Source organism: Centroberyx gerrardi, chromosome 1, assembly GCF_048128805.1.
Source record: "Centroberyx gerrardi isolate f3 chromosome 1, fCenGer3.hap1.cur.20231027, whole genome shotgun sequence".
Lineage (NCBI taxonomy): Eukaryota > Metazoa > Chordata > Actinopteri > Beryciformes > Berycidae > Centroberyx > Centroberyx gerrardi.
In genome coordinates, this window is record NC_135997.1 from 18,317,142 (window position 1) to 18,338,853 (window position 21,712).

The window sequence follows — 21,712 nt, forward strand, 5'->3', positions numbered from 1 at the left end:
TTTGCACTCTGGGTTGTCTAGATCAGAACCTACCACTGCACTGCACGATGCCATTTCCTTTACGCGCAGCATCACTTCCTGGTTGAATGTGGTTGGCCAGAAGACTTGTGACACCAGACCTCGACTGCATGCTTCTTGCGCTGTGAGCTTCCTCCCACAGAACAGCATCTCATTGGCCTGCCGCCGGGGAGAGAAAGGGGGAGAGTTGCTAAGTATTTCCACTGTGTCTCACAACGCAACGTTCTGATCAGGGTCGGGGCCATTCATGAAGTGAATTTAGAATGCATGGCAAATTCCAATTTGATTCCTGGAGTTGGAATTGGAATTCAATTTTCATTTTCAATTGCACCCAGCTCTAATGAAACAGTATTGAAACTGAATTGGAATGAGAGGAAACAGTTGAATTCCATGAAATTCTATGAAATTCCACTTCTAAGAGAGATTGTCTTGACTTGCTAAACATTATAAATCAAACATTATGAATCAAATAAAAGACAATTAAACAAATCAAATGCATTCAATCTCAATGTATGTATTACGATTACATGTTATGCAAGATCAATTCTCAACTCATTTTCATTTGTTGTTGTTGATATTCAGTATTGATAATATACAGTATAACACTACGTGTAATCTCATATGTGGTAAGAAAAAACAAAAGAACATGGAATATCACAGAATTTCACTGAATTAAATTCAACCTCCTGAAATTCTAATTCGATTCCAATTCTGTTTCCTGTAGTTTTTTTCAAATTCCAATTCCAATTCCTCAGTTGAATTGGAATTGATGAGTTCATTCATGAATTGACCCCAACCCTGGTTCTGATGTAGGGAAACATATTAGGTAATCAGGTGGCTGTTATGAGAGAAATCAAATTAGATCGAGTGAGATTTTGCACAGAGCCTTGATATTGCTGGGACCCACCAGAGCAACACCCAGGATCTGGGGGAAGGTGTAAGAGGAGCAGCCAGAGGGGGTGAGGCGGAGCGCTGCACACGGGGTTTGGAACCAGGCCCTCTCACTGGCCCACACCACGTCACACAGGGGCAGGATGGAGGCCCCGAGGCCCAGAGCAGGCCCGTTTATTGCCACCACGATGGGCTTCTTGAAGCGGATGAACGCCAACACAAAGTCTCTGGAGGGGGTCACACAACGATTAATACAAGCGCTGAGGATGTAGTCAAGTCTTATGGCAAGTGGTACGAGGGTCCCCGCGTTTGAGGAAAAGATCTCTTCTTACCGTACAGCGTCTGCGATGCGGCTGCTCTCTTTCCTGCGGTCGGTGGATAGACGGCCTATCAGGTAGGACGGCTCCAGGCCGCTGCAAAACACAGTCCCCACGGAACTGAGCAACAACAATTTACTGTCATCGGCAGCTGCATTGCCCAGGGCCCGACACACTTCCTTCATGATCTGAAGAGAGAGAGGAGGAGATCTGGGTTATATTCCTTACTCAGATGACACATGCAGACAGGCACAAAAGTATACTGATGAAATACAGATATTCAATCCTTAGAGTAAGGCTTGACGTCACCTCACTACGCCAAATTCTTTTTTGCACACCCTTAGGCCTAAGAAAAAATGGCACTGGGAATGTAGGAATGCTCATTTTAATCCATAAATACTGACAGACAATTTATTTTTATTAAGACTGAATATATCATATATATCATAGTGCAACTATGATATCTGCATATCACCCCCCAAGATGTGAGATCTATTCCAAGTCCACCCATGTAGCAGTCTTAGAAAAGGGAGATGGTTTATTTTATTTTTTTTTAGCATTTGTGAAATATACAAAACAAACAGGTCAATAAACATATAGAAAAAATACAAAGCATATGACACAAACATGATGTTCATTCACAACAGTGACAGGACTAATAAACAAAGGTCAGACGTAACTATCCTAAAAACCACGGATCCAAGGGCCAAGGATCCATATTAGGTATTTGTAATCTAATCGACTTCTCTTTTTCACTAACACATATCCTTTTAAAAAATACTTCCATTTCATTAAATACTATCATATAAACACCAACAACACCCTTACACACCCTCATACACAAACTCAAACTCTACCCACTGTAATGTGACAAGAAAGAAGATTAGACCTAACCAAAACCTCTCTAGAAACCCACATGCACATCAAACATAAACACATCAAATACCACAAAGTACACAAAAATTAAATGAAAAGAGAGGAGAGAGACGGAAGGAAGATGGAAGTGGTTTATTTATTCAATGGTCTATATGGTTAGATTGTCACACAAGCTATATCTAGCATATTGGGTACAGTTAACCTCAGACCTGAGCCTCAAAGGACCTCAGAAAGTTTCACACTGCCAGTTAACAACAGCAGTGCATCATCATCATCAGCCTCGGTAGAAACATGTTTGGCCTTTGTCTTGTCTGTGATGAAGTGGGGAACAACCTGACATTGTTAGACAGCTCCCCCCCCCCCCCCCCCCTCCTGAGAGGTCATCTGGACCCCTTAATCCCTCCACATCACTGTCTGCAGTCACCCTGCACACTGTCTACTGCTGCATTTAATCAGATTATCACCCCTGACCCATATTAACCAATCTAACTCAAAGTCAACATAATTCTCCATGTCTCAGCAGGCACCTTCAACTAGAAGTGGAGAGAGAGAGAAAGAGAGAGAGAGAGAGAGAGAGAGAGAGAGAGAGTCAGTAAGAGAGACATTACTCTCGCAAGGTCAATTAAAACCAGGCTCCGATAGAAGGGGCAGAGATGGGAAACTGCTGGTTACAGACTGTGCAGCAGATAGAAGAAGAACAAGAGAGCAGTCAAACTGACATTCATTAGCACTGAGCGGAGGCCTGAGGGGGGGGGGCATCCACAACAAAGTGAGTTGCAACGGCATTCTATATCAGCTCCCTGAAAATGAAAACTGCACCACCTCTAGGGGTGGGAATTGGCTGTGACCTCAAGATTTGATGAGGTTTCCACTCAGTACAATCTTGCTTCTCAGTGCATTGTGACTTCCATTGATTCAGCCTGATAGCGTGCCGTCTTCAGCGCGTTTAGAGAATTTAACTGCAGCACACACAGCACACACACACTGCTGAATACAACTTTAATTATTACTCCAGTGTGGCAATTACTGAAACTCCATCTTAAAAAGAAGGGGGACAAAGGGCAGTTTGTTTAGTCAACTTAACAGACTTTAAAAATATAAAAAATATAAAAATATGTAACATGTTATTTGGTTGTATTATACCAACATGTCAGATATTTTGATTATACCTTATTTCATACTTAAGTTTATGAGAATTGGAATGTTTTGGCTGTGACATCCAAATAATTCAGTGTAAGCAAAGAAAGACAATGTGATTTAGGCAAAAATAGGATTTAATAGGGTAAAAATAGGGTTTTGTGTTCATTTTGACGATTATATAAATAGTCTACATTAAAAGATTAGATATTCATGCTTCCCATAATACCAAAGATATGATTTGATTTGCTTAAAATCTGAAAGTCTGAATCTATTTATAAGAAGATGTATAATCTTGATTTGTATATTAATCAATTTTGAACCCACAGGAGCCAACTATCAAAGCAGAGCAGGAGGAGGGGGCTAGAGGTCTAACTGCAGGTCCACACCTGGAAGATGAAATATGCAAACTGTGAGATTTTGTGTAAAATCGAGAATACACACCCACAAACCACAATCAATATTTAATATATATTATTTACAATTGACTTGCACTGTGTAGGGTGTATAGGCTATATACTGGATGAAAAAACATAAAACATTCATGTCACTAGTAGATGACAATCATTTTCAACTAATAGATGACAATCATCTATTTCTTGTTTGACAGATTCACATTGCTCTCTCTCTCTCTGTGTGTGTGTGTGTGTGTGTGTGTGTGTGTGTGTGTGTGTGTGTGTGTGTGTGTGTGTGTTGCAGTTTTTCCTGCTGCCCAGCCTGCACTGGGCCTGGCAGTGTGGATTGAGGTCACAGGAATAAGCTCCTCTCCACGGAGAAGCCACCACCAGGGGGAGAGTGGCAATAACGTAACGCCAGGTAGCACTGCTGATAGTCAAATGCTCTCATTTGAATCACAATAGGAGGGAATTTTCTGGCGGAAAGTAAATGAAGACAGAATGGCATTGGACTAATTTCTCCTACAGCCTTGTAGAGAAATGACGTCTCTGTAATAACAGTGTGTAAACTAGATTTTCTTATCTGAAAGGGGCATTTCATAATTCACCTCAATACTATTTACATAATCTTATCCTTGGGTTTAACACCTAACATTTCCTTAATAAGAAAATGTGTCCCTCCAACTATATCTTGGGTTTGGGTCGCGCTTATTTTTCACCTACATCTTTTAACTGAACTTTAATTAACACAAGGCTTTGGAATCTAGAGCACCCTGGGATATAGCACCCTGCTATAGCATACGGGATGTGACTAAATGGCACAGACAGTTAATGAATTTATTGATTTTGGCTGTGATTTAGAGTTGAGATCAGTCTGCACAATGGGGATTTAATAGCAAAACTGCTGCACTGCTATTCAGACTCAGGCATTAAGCAGTAATTGGACAGTTGCTTACATGGAGGGTATTTTACTAAAATGTGCGCACTTGTCTGGGATTCAAGTTTCCAACTTCACATCATTTTGGAGATGCTGTTTGATGGGCAAATCTACCCATTGCTTTCTAATGAATACATTGAATATACAATATGTAATCGAAATTTGTAAGACAAGAGTTTTATTTTTTTTCCTTATATAACCATATGCTTTCTTATTTGGTAAATAGAAATAAATCTGTCAGTTTTTTTCCCCCATTTCTTTTGTTTTAAAAGGGGGTGCCTGAGAGATATTCAGACTGGCATCCTAGGGGTTGGAACTTGAGATGAATGATTTTTTGATGAGCCAATCAAATTCAAAGTTAAGCACTTGCACAGCACAAGTGTTCTCCTACTGATCTTTGTCATTATCTGAAGCACTACAACTTCTACTTGAGCACTGTGTCAAAAACATGGTGTGTTGTTTAGCAAAGTGATTTTGAAATTGATTAATTTTCTTACACTATGGCATATGTCTAGCCTAAAGTCTATGAAGCCTCTTTTGTTTCTTTTGCATCCTTGACCCCTTTTACACTTGCAGTTAACATGCGTCTTGGGTGATTGGATTGTAATCAGATGGCACTTAACCACATATAAATACAGGTGGAAATGCACCTGAGACGCGCTGAGAATGGATTGTAATCCGATCGCCAAAACCACCTCTGGAGGTTGTTCGGGACGCATTTGGCCTCATATTTGCCCTTTGCTCGGACAGTAACATGCTACCAAAAATGGATTGTCAGGATACTTGAGGATGGGGAACAAGCGAGACAAGGTATTTATTCTCAATTTTAAAGTATGCAAATATCATGAGGACGTGACATGCGTGACAATCTGGTGAAGGAAAGAGAAATCAGATTTTAATGTGTATACTGGAGATGCATTTTAATGTTAGGTGTAAATATACGAGGAAAGTCCGCACACTGTAGCTCCCTTTTGTTGCTTTATTGGCACCACAAAGGCACATTGGCACTTTGTGGTGCCAATAAAGCAACAAGAGGGAGCTACAGTGTGCAGACTTTGCTTGCTAGATATAGTACTACTTCTGGGTCCAGCACCTGCCTTCAATGGTTTCGGGATGTGCGCGACTTATTGTTTATAGGTGTAAATATACAGTAATTCAGCTACATCAGATCTAGACACAATCCGGATACAAGACACATGTTAATGCCAGGTGTAAAGGGGCCAGTTGATAGTAATTTGCACAGTCACATTCATTCATGTTGTGCATATCCAAAGGTCTTCAGAAAAATATCTGGACACTATTCCTCAGCCTACCCTAAACCAACAGGCCCACTGCCTCACCTACTCAGAGTGTGGCTGAGTAATTTCAGAAGCATCTCAACACCACAATCTCCAAAATTGGAAATGTTCCAGTTCCTGTTTATATACCTGAGCTTGAAACACAAGTAACAAAGGACAAGTACTCGTGTTTGACTTTAAGTGCTCTGGTTTGGAGCAAGAAAAGAACTGATTTTATCACATTACACATCCTCATCATTTGCCACCACGAAAATGGTCACCTGTAACTACTCAACTTGTCTAAAGTCAGGGAATATGAAGACAGAGGATGTTCTTCAGTGTGAGTCTGACACAGCAATCTCTGAGTAAAGCCTGTTCGGCCAGGGAGGCGACACAAAGAGCACCAGTTAATGGCTCAGGGGTCTTTCTGACTTTAACCAAGCACTGAGGGTTTGGAAGAGAAATTTGAAGGGAGATTTTCTGAGATTTTCTAAGCAGAAGCCATTCAATAAGCACATCCTCAGAGTCCCTTGTTCCAGCAGCTTCAAAGACTGCGAGACAGAGAAGGAACTATCAGAGCCGTTTGATAAGCCCACAGCTAACGGGCTTACTGTCACACATGCGAGCACACACACCCACACGTGCACACGCAGTTTATGCCACTTCAACGGCTGTGAAGGAGAACAGGCATCAGTGCAGCGCCCAAGACACTGAATCAAAGCCAGAGCCGCCTTCTGTGGAAGCTTAAGACGTTTCAATACAAGATCTGAGACACATTCAACAAACTGAATGGAGGAAAATGTTGTTTGCTTGTATTGATGAGCCACAGGTGAATGATTGTGATAAACATTTGATGCCATTATTTGTAGCTGACCTTATATATATATATATATATATATATATATATATATATATATATATATATATATATATATATACACACATATACATATATATATATATATATATATATATATATATATATATGTATATATATATATATATATATACATATATATCAAATGTTTATCACAATCATTCACCTGTGGCTCATCAATACAAGCAAACAACATTTTCCTCCATTCAGTTTGTTGAATGTGTCTCAGATCTTGTATTGAAACGTCTTAAACTTCCACAGAAGGCGGCTCTGGCTTTGATTCAGTGTCTTGGGCGCTGCACTGATGCCTGTTATATATATATATATATATATATATATATATATATATACATATTGTCAAATTTTATTTAGGTAGTGTGGTAAGCCTTATAACTGATGTAACCCTCAACCTACCAACAAGGGCCGGATCCGACCCCAAACATTACTTTAATTTATTTGATCCTTCTAAAATTTCTTGACTTTGTCAGTCCCCAACTTGCCCCCAATAAATGCATAACATTGTTTCTGGTTTCTGCCATTTGGACATAAGATGATGACATATCCTTAAGGGTCACATACGACCCTCGTTGAAAACAACAAATTCTGCCTATGTGACTTGATAAAATGAGTCTTTATAAGAATTCAGGTTTCTGGAGAGACAAGATATCAAGTGATACATACCTACAGAAGGGGTACAGCTGGTGGACATGGAGCTCTCCAAATGCCCTTCTGATTTCTCCAATCATGTTCCAAATCAAAATGTTCTAATATATGTCCTCAATGAATATATCAACAACTATTTCAACAACTATATTTTAAAGGTTCAAGTTATAAATATGGGGGTTAAAGTTAGAAATGTGCTCTTTCCAGGGTCCATTGTGTTCTGTATTATGTACTGTTTGTCATGCCACTAGATGTTTATTTTATGTAATGCATTTGACTGGCATGTAGTTAGCAGGTGATCAAGTCATGGCCCAGTAGACTGTGGGAAAAGTGTCTGTCAAAAGCCAGTATGTGCTGAACACAGCTTGGTTTAGATTGTGTGCACCGAATGCCTGTAGAGTACAGGGAGATACCGCAATAAAATATTTTAACACTCAGCAGGAATATCATTAAACCCAATTAAAAGTGCATCTATAAATGTTAAGTTAGATCTTGATTGAATAGTTTCAATGTGATGGCAAATCAGCAATTTTATAATAATTTACAAAAAATAAATGTTGTTTTCAGTCCAAATGTTGTTGTTGTTGTTATGATATAAATCAACTACAAAATATGCAGTAATTGTAATAACAAAATGCATAATTTTTTGATGAAAACTGTTGTTTTTTTATATAATTACATTGATGTTTATCTAATAACATTATAAAAGAAAACATCCCATGTTGAATTGATTGACTTTGCTAGTGTAAATTAGGTGATGTTCTTGTTTAAATGTTCATTAACACTTTAAAACAAAATGTTCACAACTAAACAATACTGCATTAATTACAGCATGTATGTCATTGTACATGAGCATTTACTACTGTAAATGTTGTATATGTCTAACAACATTTTAATAAAACAAATCTATTTTTAAAATAATTATAAATTATAAATAAATATTATGTTTTCTGTTACACTTGTGGACTTTGGGTCTCATCTGACCCCTGTCGGCCATTAACAGGTGCAAAATATGTTGCTCGCTCTTGCTGGAGGGTTAACTAATACCAGTTCATAGCAGTTTGTTTGTTGCATAACATTTTTCCAGTGTGAGGGCTGAGAGTTTTTGAACATTCAGTTTACATAAAGGTTTGTTCAAATTAGCAAACATGACCTCACGTTAGCAATCAAAATGCCTCGTTGAAAACAGCTTTGAGTCTATTAGAGAGCCCAACTATCTGATTTCACAAAACAAAAATTTGCTCCAACACGGCCAAACACTAGAAGAGATGCCACTGTTATTTCTATATAACAAGCACTTTGGTGGAAATCTGGCCATCTCTATGTCACCAGTTCTCTGTTGGAATAATTACATAACGTTCTCCAGTATGAGGAACCTAACTTGCTGCATAATTTCCTCACTAGTTCAACTGGCATTTTGCTGCAGTAACAGCAGATGGCAGAAGCCTGGATGATGTGAACTTATAAGTGCTCTACTTCTGGGAACCTTGTTTGGCAGAAGGCAGATTTGAGGAAAGTCTGTCTCAGTACTATGGACAGAGCTATTTCTTAACCTTTTCTGCTGAGCATGCATGCTCTTTTTTAGCAACACCCCGTGTCACATACATGCCATCAAACACATTCACACCTGGCAGCTGTCCATTAGAAACACAGTTTTCTACTGTTGTCTACTGAACAGCTCCACTGGAGCAGTTGGGGATTAAATGCCTAGTTTAAGGGCATCTCAACAGCAGTTACCGAGGAAGCATTACTCATTCACTTTTCCCACCCAGTTTTCCCTCTTAGTTAATTGCTCAGTTAATAGGATACCAGATTTTAAGCAAATGTCTGATAAGAGCCATTGGAGATCTTAGCACTGGAGTATTTGGAGTAGCACTTTTCCTGCCATATCAACTCACACACTTTCAATGCTAATTTTCATCGCCACTAGCTGCACGTGATGAAAAGCTTTTGAACGTTACAGGCAGCACAGATTAAGTAAAAAAGGAATATGACTGGGAACCACTGTGAAGCAAATAGTCATACTTCACAAGGGGCCCTTAAATAAAATCTCTAAAGCTGAACATGAGAATAGAAGCCTTTTGAAAGCAAAAATAACATTAAGAAAGATGCCATCATTTCTCAGTGGCAAAATGCCACCTGAGATACAGTAAAAAAAAAAAAAGTCACATGTAATTCAGTGTAGTCAGTCTATGTATACATTCAGCATGAATGCCTTTGCTATGAAGTATAAAGGGCGTGCGTGGGTGTGTGTGTGTTTGTGTGTTTTCTCTCTCACCTCTGGTGTGAGAGCGTTGTTGTCTGTCGTCTGGCTGGACAGCAGGACATGTGTGAAGCCCTCCTCCTTCCTGACCACGATGTCCCGGAATCGACAGTTGCTCTCGTTCTGTCGCACGTTGTACCTCAGCCGCTTGTCGAACACGTAGCCTTTCTCGTCACCCAGCTTCCGCTTCACTGAGCTGTGCAGGTGAATCCTGCCGTTGGCCAGAGGGGAGCCTGATACAGAGGAGCGGGTACAAAACAGGTCAATCCTCCAGAACCTGTGCAGATGTTAGACTACGGGTGTAAAAGGCTCAACCTGAAAATGCTGTTTAGAAGTGGGTAATGCTGCTTGCCCATAGCCAATAATAGACCTGTGAAAAGGTCAGCCAAAAGGACATAGTGTATTGTTAAAATGACTAAAGGAAACAGTTGCTGAATTTTAAATATCCAGAAAAGATAGGTGCAGCAGAATGACTGTCTTGTCTGGTGACTGAAACGCCTCCATGACCAAAACATTGTTTTAAACGTTACATGTCTAAAATATTAAGTTAGTGATACAACAGCTGCGACACATAACACAAGTGTCAAATTGGGTTGGTATCCCTTTGAGTATCATCTTCTCTAATTCTACATTCAAATAGTATCTTGTATTTGAATATCTGCTGTGGAAAAGTGTCAGCATTTGGTATTCTCTACCATATTTATCATGATGTCGCTAAGAGACCTGTAGGATTTTCAGGGGTCCTTGTTGAACTGCACATGTCGGAAATGACTACGGTAGTAACCTGATTTTTTTTTTTCCCTGTGGCAATTTAAAGTGAACAAACTAAATAAGAAGAAAGAGCTATAGCTTTTTTATGATTTTATGATTATGATTATGTTTAAGAGAAAATCTAACGTGTTTTAGCTGTGTATACATACATACTGTACACATACAGTATATATATACACACACATATTGCACCGGTGAAAGTAGTGGTGCTGAATGAGAGAGGCTGACAGTCTATTCATAGAACGGTAGGCAGCTAAGATAGCATTCATAAGTCCTCAGCAGCTCCTTTAGAAGTCTCTGGCAACAGACCTGATGTAAGTTTAATCATAACATTTCAACTTGCCAAAATGTAGTCTGGACTTTATTTCCTTTCAAAGTTGTCACTGCTGAGTATTGTGTTGTGTTAAGAGATCCATCTAGAGCGTATTGTTGCGCTGTCAGGCTGACAGTCAGCTGAGGTAAATTGATTGCCGCCCCTCCCCACATCACTGGCTCTGTAGTGCTGTGGACAAGTCTCTTTAGTGAGGCAATGATGTGGTTTAAATCAGTTTTTTTAATGCCCGCCTAACTGTAGATGACGTTATTTGTAAGCTATAGGACATTTTTTGGTGTTTATTTAAACAGGGGTATGATTTCCTGAAAAGTGCTTTTTTTGTATCAATTCTGATGTTTGACTTTATTTTTCATATTTTTCATTGACTTTCGGAGGAGGGAGTAGTTTGTCCATGTATAATTGAAATATGCACTAAAAAGCAGAAAAGACCATACCTCCGGGTAGGCAACAATGGACTGCCACCAGTTTGCTTAGATATGCTAAGATGTAATCACTCATAACTTTTGAACTATACATGATAAAAACATGGGGTTTAGATCACTGTTTTTCAGATTGAATCTTCTATCATTTAACTATGTTTTGTTGACCTTTGAATGACGTAAGGGATATGTAGGTGGACACCTTACATATTGTTCGTTGGACTTATTTGTTCTAAGTGGGCTTAATCCTATGTTGAGGATGTTATGATCCCATGGCAGGACTTGCTAAGTGTATGATAATAGTAATGTTCATTATTATTTTGTATTAATAAGCTATTGGTGATTTCATTTTATTTTACATATTAAATTTTAAGCTTCCAACACACTCACAGCTGGTGAGCATGTAACTGAAGGTATTTTGTCTGCATGCTATCTGAGCTATCACAATGGGATTCACTGGATTTCAACTTTTCTTGATTGCATTAATATTTCAAACATGAATAAAGAGCCTAGAGCTGAGGTCCCATGGACATTTTCTCATCTGAGAAACAATCAACATCCTTTTCCAGCCTTTCTAAACGTTGGCACCCCGACTTAAAGAAGCACTATCACTGCTGGGCCAACATTAACCCATAAAACTCTTAACTCTCTTGATTCACCTGTATTGATAAAAATGTTTCAGTAAAGGCTGAGTGACACTAAATCTACCATTTTAATTCATGATAACTGACTGTAACCGAATCTGAGTTGTGCGCGTTCATCAGCTGGATGGACAGGAGAAGAGAGACCCATAAGTAAAGTAATGAGCGAGTCCTTTATCTGAGAAGCTTGACTGATGACGCAGAAGAAAACAATAACCCAGAAATGAGTCATACAGCAAGGCAATTGTTGTCTGTGAGAACACTAACAGTTTTCCTCACCGCTGACAGATAGGTATGTGATGCTACTTAGAAACATTTCAGCCAAGAATGTGCATTATGAAAATTAGGTCTTTCCAAAGCCTGGAGGCCCTGACAAAAAAAAAAATCTCTTTCACCTTTTGCTTTGAGTCTAGACTTTGGAAATTACCAAAAAGGCCCTGAACGAAGGCTTCAGGCTGTTCTCGCCCATGAGCGATTGAAAGGTGTGTGATGTAGTCAAGGGCCAGACCCAGCTGAGCCTTAAGAATTATCAGTAAAACTTGACCTTTATTTAGTCAGGAGTAGAAACAGTAATAGTAATCTAAATGACAAGAAATAGAAGTGTGTCACTTTATCTACAGTATAAAAAAAAGAGACTGAGATAGAGGTAACTCTTCGGACCCCCCCACCCCTGGGACTGTGGCAGGTGGTGATGCGGTCTCCTTGATCACCCTGCTACCTTGTGGCAGTGCAGCGGGCTGAGGGAAGGGAGCTGGAGGGTGCTGAATGAGGTGAGCAGGGTAGTGGTTCTAGGATTAGGAGATCAGGATCCATAACAGGTGGAGAAAGTAAAGGACTGAGCCAGACAGATAGCCCTTAGGCTTGCAAATGTCGTCGCACAGCTCTCTGATGAGTTCTCGCAATCAATAATTTAGTTGTGGTGCTTTGAAATGTCTGAACGGCTGACAACAGACACTAGCATCAGTTTGATAGATTAAATCACACATGACTGGCAGAAAGTTGATGGGGCGAAAACAGAAATGATAGTTGGCCACAACACACATAATATCGATATCGTGATATGAAACTAAATATTGTCTGGGATTTTGGTTATTGTGATATAAACATTACTTCTTCCTGGTGTTAAAGGCTGTGTAGTAAAGTGATACAATTTTCTGAAGTAAAATGAACAATGATTGGCTTTACCTGCTCATCATATCCACATTACTTATTACTGATTACACATCACTGATTGCTAATGATCATTACTAATTTTCAAACATTTCTTGTGTGTAAATATCGTCACATTATCGATATCGAGGTATTGGGTCTAAAATATTGTTTTATTTGATTTTGTCAATATCTCCCAGCCTAAGTGTCAGTGTCACATTATAGAAACCATCCTCAGAATTGGAGAGTTCGGGGTAAGATGCCCAACACACGACATTCCCACAAGTGTAACGGACAGTGAGCATGGGCAACCTCCCTGTTAATTCTACATCTGATACACATCCAGCCTATTTCCATTAAATATGACAACAAACTCATCCATTTCTGTTGAACAAGCCGAGATGCCATTTTGAAAACTATATAATGATTAACTATGGTGGGGCAGGCCCTGGACTGTGACCCAGGAGTGAAATCCAAAGCTGTTATCAGTTGCTTATGTAGTCGAGAACCATAGCAGCCGTTTTAAAGAGCCTTGCTTCACCACTGCTCTCTGTGGCTTAAATTAGTACAGTATGCCTGCTAAAATATGATTGTGTATAGACGCAATGCAGTCTCTTTGTGTGTAGCAGGCAGCAAGCATGAAATGTATTTCTATTTCCAAGTTAATGCACCACTCTATTCATGGGAATATAATAAAGAACACAACAGAAAGGTAATGGGGTGCAATCTAAATTGAATATCACTACTACTAATATAACTGCCTGGTATCATGGCAACATATTGATGTCCATTTCATTCCCTTTCTCATGACCTTACCTAGTTCACTGGTGAGCTGTTGCCCAGCAGTATCCACGTCTCCCAGCTCCCCATCCACTCGGTCGGAGGGCAGCCTGTGTGACCTTGCTGCTGCCCTGTACATGAGAGGCTCCACCTCTCCATTCTGGAGTCCAGTATGAGGAGCCCTCACCGGGGGGACAAACTGAAGCCCCGCTGGTGGTGGAGGAGCCTTGTACGTCATGGCTTTGCCCATCCTGTGTCCTGCAGCATGCTTTCCTCCTCCTCCTCCTCCTCCTCCACCCACCTTCCTCTTGTGAGTGGCCCCTGATCCCCCGCTCCCCATCCCTAGCCCACCTCCTACTCTAACCCCGACCCCCGGGCCACAAGTCCTTTTCTTCTTGCGGGCCTCTGTCCGAGCTCTCGAGGTCTCTGTAGCGGACGGGCGGCTGGTGATGAGGGGCTGCGGGCCGGCCATACCTCCGGGTATCTTCGGAAGTTTGGGCCGCTTGTGCGTGTGCAGTCGCAAGCTGTTGAACTGGTCAATAAACTCCTCGCAGTGCAGCAGGTGGTGCTCCGGCTCCCAGGTGTCCTCCTTACTTCCATAGCCCTTCCACCTGATCAGGTACTCCCACTTGCCCTTCTTGTTCCGCCGCTTGTCCACAATCCGCTCCACCTGAAGGGCAGCACACAGAGGGGCAGTCAATTAGGCATTCTTTACATATAATTGTCTATAAAACAGACTTAATAGTCTTTTCTGTCCAAAGGCTATGTTGTTTTGAAGAAATTAAAAAAACAACAGATGATTATAGAACCTGGATAGGACTGGATGTGCTGAACAGGCTGATCAAAACGAGACTGTGAGATGCATGAGTTAAAGAAATAAATATGTAAGCATAAGGATGAACCCAATATCATCAAAATAATGAAGACATTCTCCCTCTCTCCACACACTTCTTTCTGTTTCATCTAGAGTCTCAAAAGGAATATAAAAATAGAAGCAATTCAACACCGGCTCCTGCACAGGCTGAGTGGGTGGCACAAGTTTTATGAATGTAAATATTCTGATAGAGGCCTCCAGTATCTGACCCCAAGTCTGAGCAAAATGTATGGACCTCCGTGTCTGTCCAACTGGTTCTGTCTTGTTCTGTGATCTGTTACAAGGCTGCCTAAATAATTGAAATTGTGCTGAATATGCCAGCAGTCCAGGATAGAATGAATGTTCACTACCACATTTAAATGATATGTGCTAACTGATCAAACGGAAATAGTATATTCATAAAACATCTACATATATATGAACAGGTTTTATTGCCTATAAAACATGCATGCAATTGGAAAAAGCAGATAGGGAGTAAAGTATATGGAACTGCAACATGTGGCTACCAACTCTGTAACTGTTACAACAGGTAAACAGAGGGATAATTTTTGTCAGTTGTGTGTGGTCTGTGTGTTACACCAAAACAATTAATGCAAAGGCAAATGAGGGGAGAAATAAACTATTCTTGCAATTTAGAGCAACATGAGATAAGGTATTATTATTAGCATGTAACTTGACAGAAACAAAAAAAACCCAAAACAGATTGCAACATCATCCTGTGTGTTAGTAAATGCAAAATTGTCCAATAACCGAGACCATTTTAATTTGAAAAGGCATGCCCATCCCTAGACACTACAAAATTGAGTTGTTCAGCCAGGGTAGTGGGATCTCCAGAGAGTAGTCCTCTTCATGATTAGACAACATTATGCATCCTGGCTCCATCCTAAGCGTAAGACCTCTCACAAGATCACAAGAAAATTGTGAAAATTGTGAAAAGCACTTCTAAATAGCAGCTTCATGAACTACATGTAGAGACATTCCCAGGGAGTGTCAAATCCTAAAGGTATGTTTTGTAACATGTTGCAAGTGTAAGATAGGAGCTCATTCACTGCAGAAGGAAGATAAGAGGCCATAGTTGAGCTGAGATGAGCTGTAGGCTGCTATCACAGAGAAACCTTAAACATAGCTGTGGCTTTTCAAGGTCACACCAGCACTAGCACAGCCTGACACTGGACAGTTTCTGTGGGCCAACTGAGACCACAAAGCACCAGCACATTCAGGAAGTGGCCGTAACGACTCCAGACAAGCACTTTATTATGTAGTAGACTAAACCCGTTGTACAGATCGGTATTAAGAGAGCAACTTCACAAATATTTAGCCAATATAAAAGCTGTAAATATTAGTGGAACAGGAATATGGACCGAAGAGAATGTTGTCATTCCTCTGTCACCATAGTTACTGAATTCATTTTCACTAAACTATGGATAATACCAAACTATATATTTTCACTTAGCTATGTGTAATACTCTATTAAGTGTATAACATTTTATATAAATGTCTCTGTAAATGTCATTTTGTTGACAAAATGTGCAAACATGACATGCAAAATATTCATATATAGATAAATGAAATGTGTATTTTCACCTAAAAAGTTGATTATAAACTCAACTAGGGTTGCCAGATTGCGAATTTAGGCCTATGCAGGTTATGAAGATGCAGCCTCATTAGTGTTAGCAACTTTATCCTGGAAGACAATGTGATGTTTCAATTCAGGACACGGATGAAAATATCAATAAATAATGATTGACTGGCCTCCAAATCATCTCACAGTGAGTGTTTGTTGGCATAAAATGCATGTTTATAGTTTAAATGTTTGTAGATGTCTTATAATGATCCCATTGATTTCGGTATGGTATTAGCTACAGGGAAAAAAGCACACAAAAAGGCTCATTGGATGGGTGGGGGTGCTACGCTTGGGCCTCTGCTTATTTGTTTGTTTAGTCACATGTTATATCTCACACTGCTGACTGACTGCTCACCCCTGCATTCCAGCATTTTCAAAATCACACTGATTGGCCCAAGGGCGTAATACAATTCCACATGAAAACCAGGTGACATAATTGGAACTGCATCATTAGCAGAGGACAACATGTTTCCTGTTGCCTTGTTTAAAAATTAATTGGTAAATCAATTCTGTTTTTTAGGCAACTGTTCACACATGGCAGATTCTATGAGAAACTTTTAAATGCTCATCTGTATTTGAAATGCCCCACTGATGACAACTGTTGCTCCTAACTTGGTGTTATTTTTATTTTATGTTTTATGCTGCTATATTGTTTTATGTTGCGTGTCTGTAACCTTTATGTCTGTCACTGATGCTGCTTTTCTCGGCCAGGTCCTTCTTGTAAAAGAGATCTTGTATCTCAATGAGGCGTCCCTGGTTAAATAATGGTTAAATAAATAAAAAATAAAATTAGGCAAACAAAGGCAGACAGCGGCCACCTATCCTCTCTTGGTATAAATCACATGTTAGACTGGGCCTTGGGCTTCCTTTCACTCTATTTCAAAAGACTGTGGAAGTTTGACAGGCTCACCTTCTAAAAAGAAGTGGAGACGTGTTGCCTATCAGTGAGTCGAAAAACAAGCTTGGATGGAGCATGGCACTTCTCCAAAAGACTGAAATTCTGCAATCCATCGAACACCTTGTTTGTCATATATTTTTAAAACTTTGTTTCATATTTTGAGGCAAATGCATAACGCAGTAGATTCTGTATTGGTCGACAAAGTTGGACAGATGTAGCAAAGCAAACTGTAGAGACTGGGAGGTATGGTTCGGTTAGACAACTCAACTCTTTCCTGTTTTAGGCCACAGGTCCAGCAAAAAAAGGATGGGATGAGCAGTCATTAGAAGGCTTATTTCCCTATGTGAGTTATCTGATGAGGCATTGTTGAATGTGGAGCTCTGTTTTGGCTGTTTTTCCTGTAGTAAAACAATAAAACTACAGTCTTGCAGTGACCCATTAGAGATGTCCCAGCTCATGAGCCAATGGAAGTCTCTAAAAAGCGTAAACAAGCTGATCAGTTATGGCTCGGGTGTAACGAGTCATAAGTAGGTCCTATAATCTAGTGACAAAGTGACCAAGTAGGCAACAGCTCTCAGAGCATCCCTCCAAGGATGTCTTCATTTCTACAAGAAAAAAATCACTTCTTGCTCTCCAGCTGTCCACTATGAGAAATATTTGAGTAGCTATGACTTTAACTAGCCAGAGGTTCTGGGCATTCTCGTGCTTTTTCCTCTTTGTTTGATTTGCCTACATTGAGTCATGAAAATGACAAGAATGTTAATGTTCCTCACACTTATCACAACAGCTTGAAACCATACTGTTTGTACAATCCAAAACTGGCACGAGAGTGCGAACCTTAAAGGGTAACTTAGGTATTTTTCAACCTGGACCCTATTTTCCCATCTTTTTGTGTCTAAGTGACAAAGGGGACAACAATTTTTGAAATTGGTCCAGTATTGAGCGAGATCGCATCGCCGGCAGCCGCGAAACAAGCTGCTATGTAATCCGACGGGGCAAATCGCACCGTCAATGTAGGTCCACTAAAAGTGCTTGTTTTTGCCACTGACAGGCTCAGATTGTTATTATAAGTGTCTGTCCGGTCTGTGTGTAACCAAGTCTCGCGAGAGTTGAGTTGTTGCAGGAAGTTAAACACAGACCGGATCAAGCGCAAGGTAAAGAAAAATGTTTCATTTCTCTGTAGGGTCCTTTCCATAATGTTGTCAGACACTTATAATAACAATCTGAGCCTGTCAGTGGCAAAAACAAGCACTTTTAGTGGACGTACATTGACGGTGTGATTTGCCCCGTCGGATTATATTGCAGCCCGTTTCGCGGCTGCCGGCGATACGATCTCGCTCAATACTGGACCAATTTCAAAAACTGTTGTCCCCTTTTGTCACTTAGACACAAAAAGATGGGAAAATAGGGTCCAGGTTGAAAAATACCGAAGTTACCCTTTAAGTCGACACGTGTTTCTTCTCTAACGAAAATAACTCACACTGATTCCTCTTCTGAATGAAAGCAAATGTGGGTTTATTGATCCGCGTTGTCTATACAAAGTAAACTTGCTCAAAAATAAAAAATCTAATAGATAAATACAGCCTTGTATCCATATATTCCACAACATGGTCGGAAAACTGTGCGGCTCCACTCTCGAGCTACTAACTATGTTCCTGTGCCTGTGTCTATCCACGGCAAATTCGCTGGTCCCATCTTAAAGAGACATGAACACATTTCTCTCAATGAGTTTACTACTAATAACACACATACTTAAAATGTAAATAGTTAACACTACTAATTACTCTATGTGTACAGATTAATGTGCATTATACATAAGATATAGTAATTATAAACAAATATAAAGAAATATAAATATGTAAATACTATGTGACTGTAAAATATGAATTTGGCTCCTACACTGTTAATGTGATATTTCACTTTGGTAAACCATTTTTACTTTTTAGCATGTTAATCTCCTGGAGAGTTAAAGGATTATGAAAATTTAAATACATTTTTTTCAACTGTTAATCAATGTTCATGGCAATTTTATGATGAAACACATCCATTCTGGTCATAATCTTGACAATGCATTACATAATGCTTTTTTCCTGGATTTTCTGTGCAAATTAGGCTTAATGTCACCAACTCGCGGCTGAAAAAAACCTATGAGTGAAAAGTGTCGTTCTGGTGGTTTACAGGAATCTGCATGTCATCATACATCCTACAGTCTTTCCCACCCCCCAGCCCTCCCCTTTCTCCCTGCTCCTCATGCCGCTAGCATTTTTCAAAATTGTGCAGTAGGAAGAGAAAGGCTCAAACTGAAGGTATCATAAGCCTTTAAGGAGAAAGTCCTCTTCCATCATCAGCATCCTGGGGATCCACTGTCACTAGCATTCAGGCTGTAATGCCGAGCTCTCAAATTAAACATCACATAAGTGTAGGCAAGATTTGTAAGTCATTCCTAACATACCACTCACAATCTAACACAGCGGTGTCAAACCGTGTGCCATGGAGGACCAAGAGTCTGCAGGTTTTTCTTCCAACCAAAGACAGCACCAGGTGATTTCACTAATTAGTTCCTCCTCTCTGCTTGACGTTGAGCTAATCAGTGAAACCAGCTGCCGTGGTGTTTGGGTGGAAAGAAAACCTGCAGACTCTTGGCCCTCCATGGCACATAATTGGACACCACTGATTTAAATGGACCTGCTTGTACACCAGGGATGGGCAGCCATGTGCCATGGAGAACCGAAAGTATGCAGGTTTTCATTCCAACCAAAGACTACACCAGGTGATTTCACTGATTAGCACACCTTCAACCAGAGAGGAGGAACTAATCAGTGAAATCATCTGGTGTAGTGTTTGGTTGGAATGAAAACATGCTCATACTCTCTGCCCTCCATTCAACAGCAAAGTTTGCAGGCATGGTGACGTTCCTTATTCATTTTAATGAAAGCAGGCATAGAAATTTTGTGGAGGAATGTAATAAGATCAATATTGAAAAGTTCCGCTACGCTTCTGTTCTGTATGCACCCATAGGGGTTAATAAAATTTCCCAGCTCCAGACTAATTTCAAGCATGCTTGCTTAATCTAATATAGAGCACAGAGTCACTAATACATTATTAGTCTTATTTCAATAATGGTTAAATTTGTGCTGAGCCTTTAGTACTGAAAACTGTAAACAGACAAAATTACGTCTCAGAATGTAACAATTTAACTTTTGTGCACTTTGTCATTTTGAAAATTGTTTTTTAGGTTTTACACACAAAACTAAGTGGACATTGAGGCTTCACAGACTTAAGACACAATCTTAAACTGTTTCAACCTGGAATGTTATTTGATGGAACCTGATTAATCTAACTGGGTCAGAATAACCAAGGCTCATTGGGGGGATGATTGAGAATGACAAGTCACAGAGGAACACAGGGGTGTAGCAGGTGGGAGGAAAGGTGTCACATTTTGTTAGGGAGTCCAATCTTCATGGCTGTGGCCCTAGATAGCCTACATGCAAATCTGTTGAATGTACTGTATAACAAGCTTATTGTTTTGCTTCTCTGCAGGCATGAGTTTTTGCCCCAAGAAAACCACTGAATTAATGGGGATTTTCCATAGGAAAAATGCCTCCCCTGCAATTCACTCCTTTCATGATATAAATGTTTTCTAAGCTGTGCAGTGAATCACAAACCTAGCCCTACATATAAAGAATAAAATTGATTGCAAGAAATAAATAATATTATGAATGTCCATGCCATTTGCTGTACGTAAATGGCACTAAGTGTGCCGCACATGTCCAATTTGAATCCATTTGACAAATTACAAATCAGCTACCCATCATCTTGTTCCCATAAGCAAATTGCTAAAAACAATATATTAACAACAGATGACACTTGCGTAGACATTTTCCATCTGAACAGACACTGTAAGAACGTAGTATTTGCACTATCCTTCAGACAGCAATCATGAACACACCTGCACAACTGAGTACCGATAATGTAGACTCACTGTGCTGCGCACACCAAGCCTACTGACAATGTAGCAAACATACATGGCAAATAAAAAAATAAAATAAACACTTTAAGCCCATCTGGAATTTTTTTTACATATATGCCAAGTTCAACACCCTCCCTTTCAGAAACAAACATTCAGGTTATCTGCCTCAATGCACTTTAACAAGGCAATAGGTCTTTTCAACCACCTAGTGAAAGGCTACTGAGTAGGCAGACTTGGACAGTGGTACAGACACCTCTAATTTGTACTACAGGCCAAGTTAACCTCTGTTTTTATGTAAAATAGCCATGACCATTAGGGTTTGTACATTTATTCCATTTCAGTTTTGACCAATTCAAATCCTCTTTTCAATCTTTGACATAAAACAGATGATCAATTATTCTTTCACAGCAAGACTTAACTTTACACGCCATATGAAGCAATCGGCACCCAATGAAGGTTACTGGCCAAGAGGCAGAAATAACACTGTCATGAACCATTATGCAACTTAGTAGCAAATGTGGGAAGAAGGATAGTTAACACAAGGGCTAATTTACAGGACTATCAGTATTTAAAAAAGAAAAAGAAAAATCACTCATAATAG

General features: G+C 39.8%; 1 protein-coding gene across 1 annotated transcript in view; it reads right to left on the bottom strand.

The window, feature by feature from the left end:
* LOC139917065 (chromodomain Y-like protein 2) overlaps positions 1–21,712 on the bottom strand; it is a 36,918-nt gene that overhangs the window by 3,492 nt on the left and 11,714 nt on the right. The window contains exons 2-6 of the mRNA XM_071906093.2: positions 13,782–14,415; positions 9,667–9,884; positions 1,242–1,414; positions 926–1,136; positions 34–177 (exon numbers count right to left, since the gene is read on the bottom strand). Of these exons, the coding sequence (XP_071762194.1) occupies positions 34–177; positions 926–1,136; positions 1,242–1,414; positions 9,667–9,884; positions 13,782–14,415 (1,380 nt within the window). The remainder of the gene's footprint in view (positions 1–33; positions 178–925; positions 1,137–1,241; positions 1,415–9,666; positions 9,885–13,781; positions 14,416–21,712) is intronic.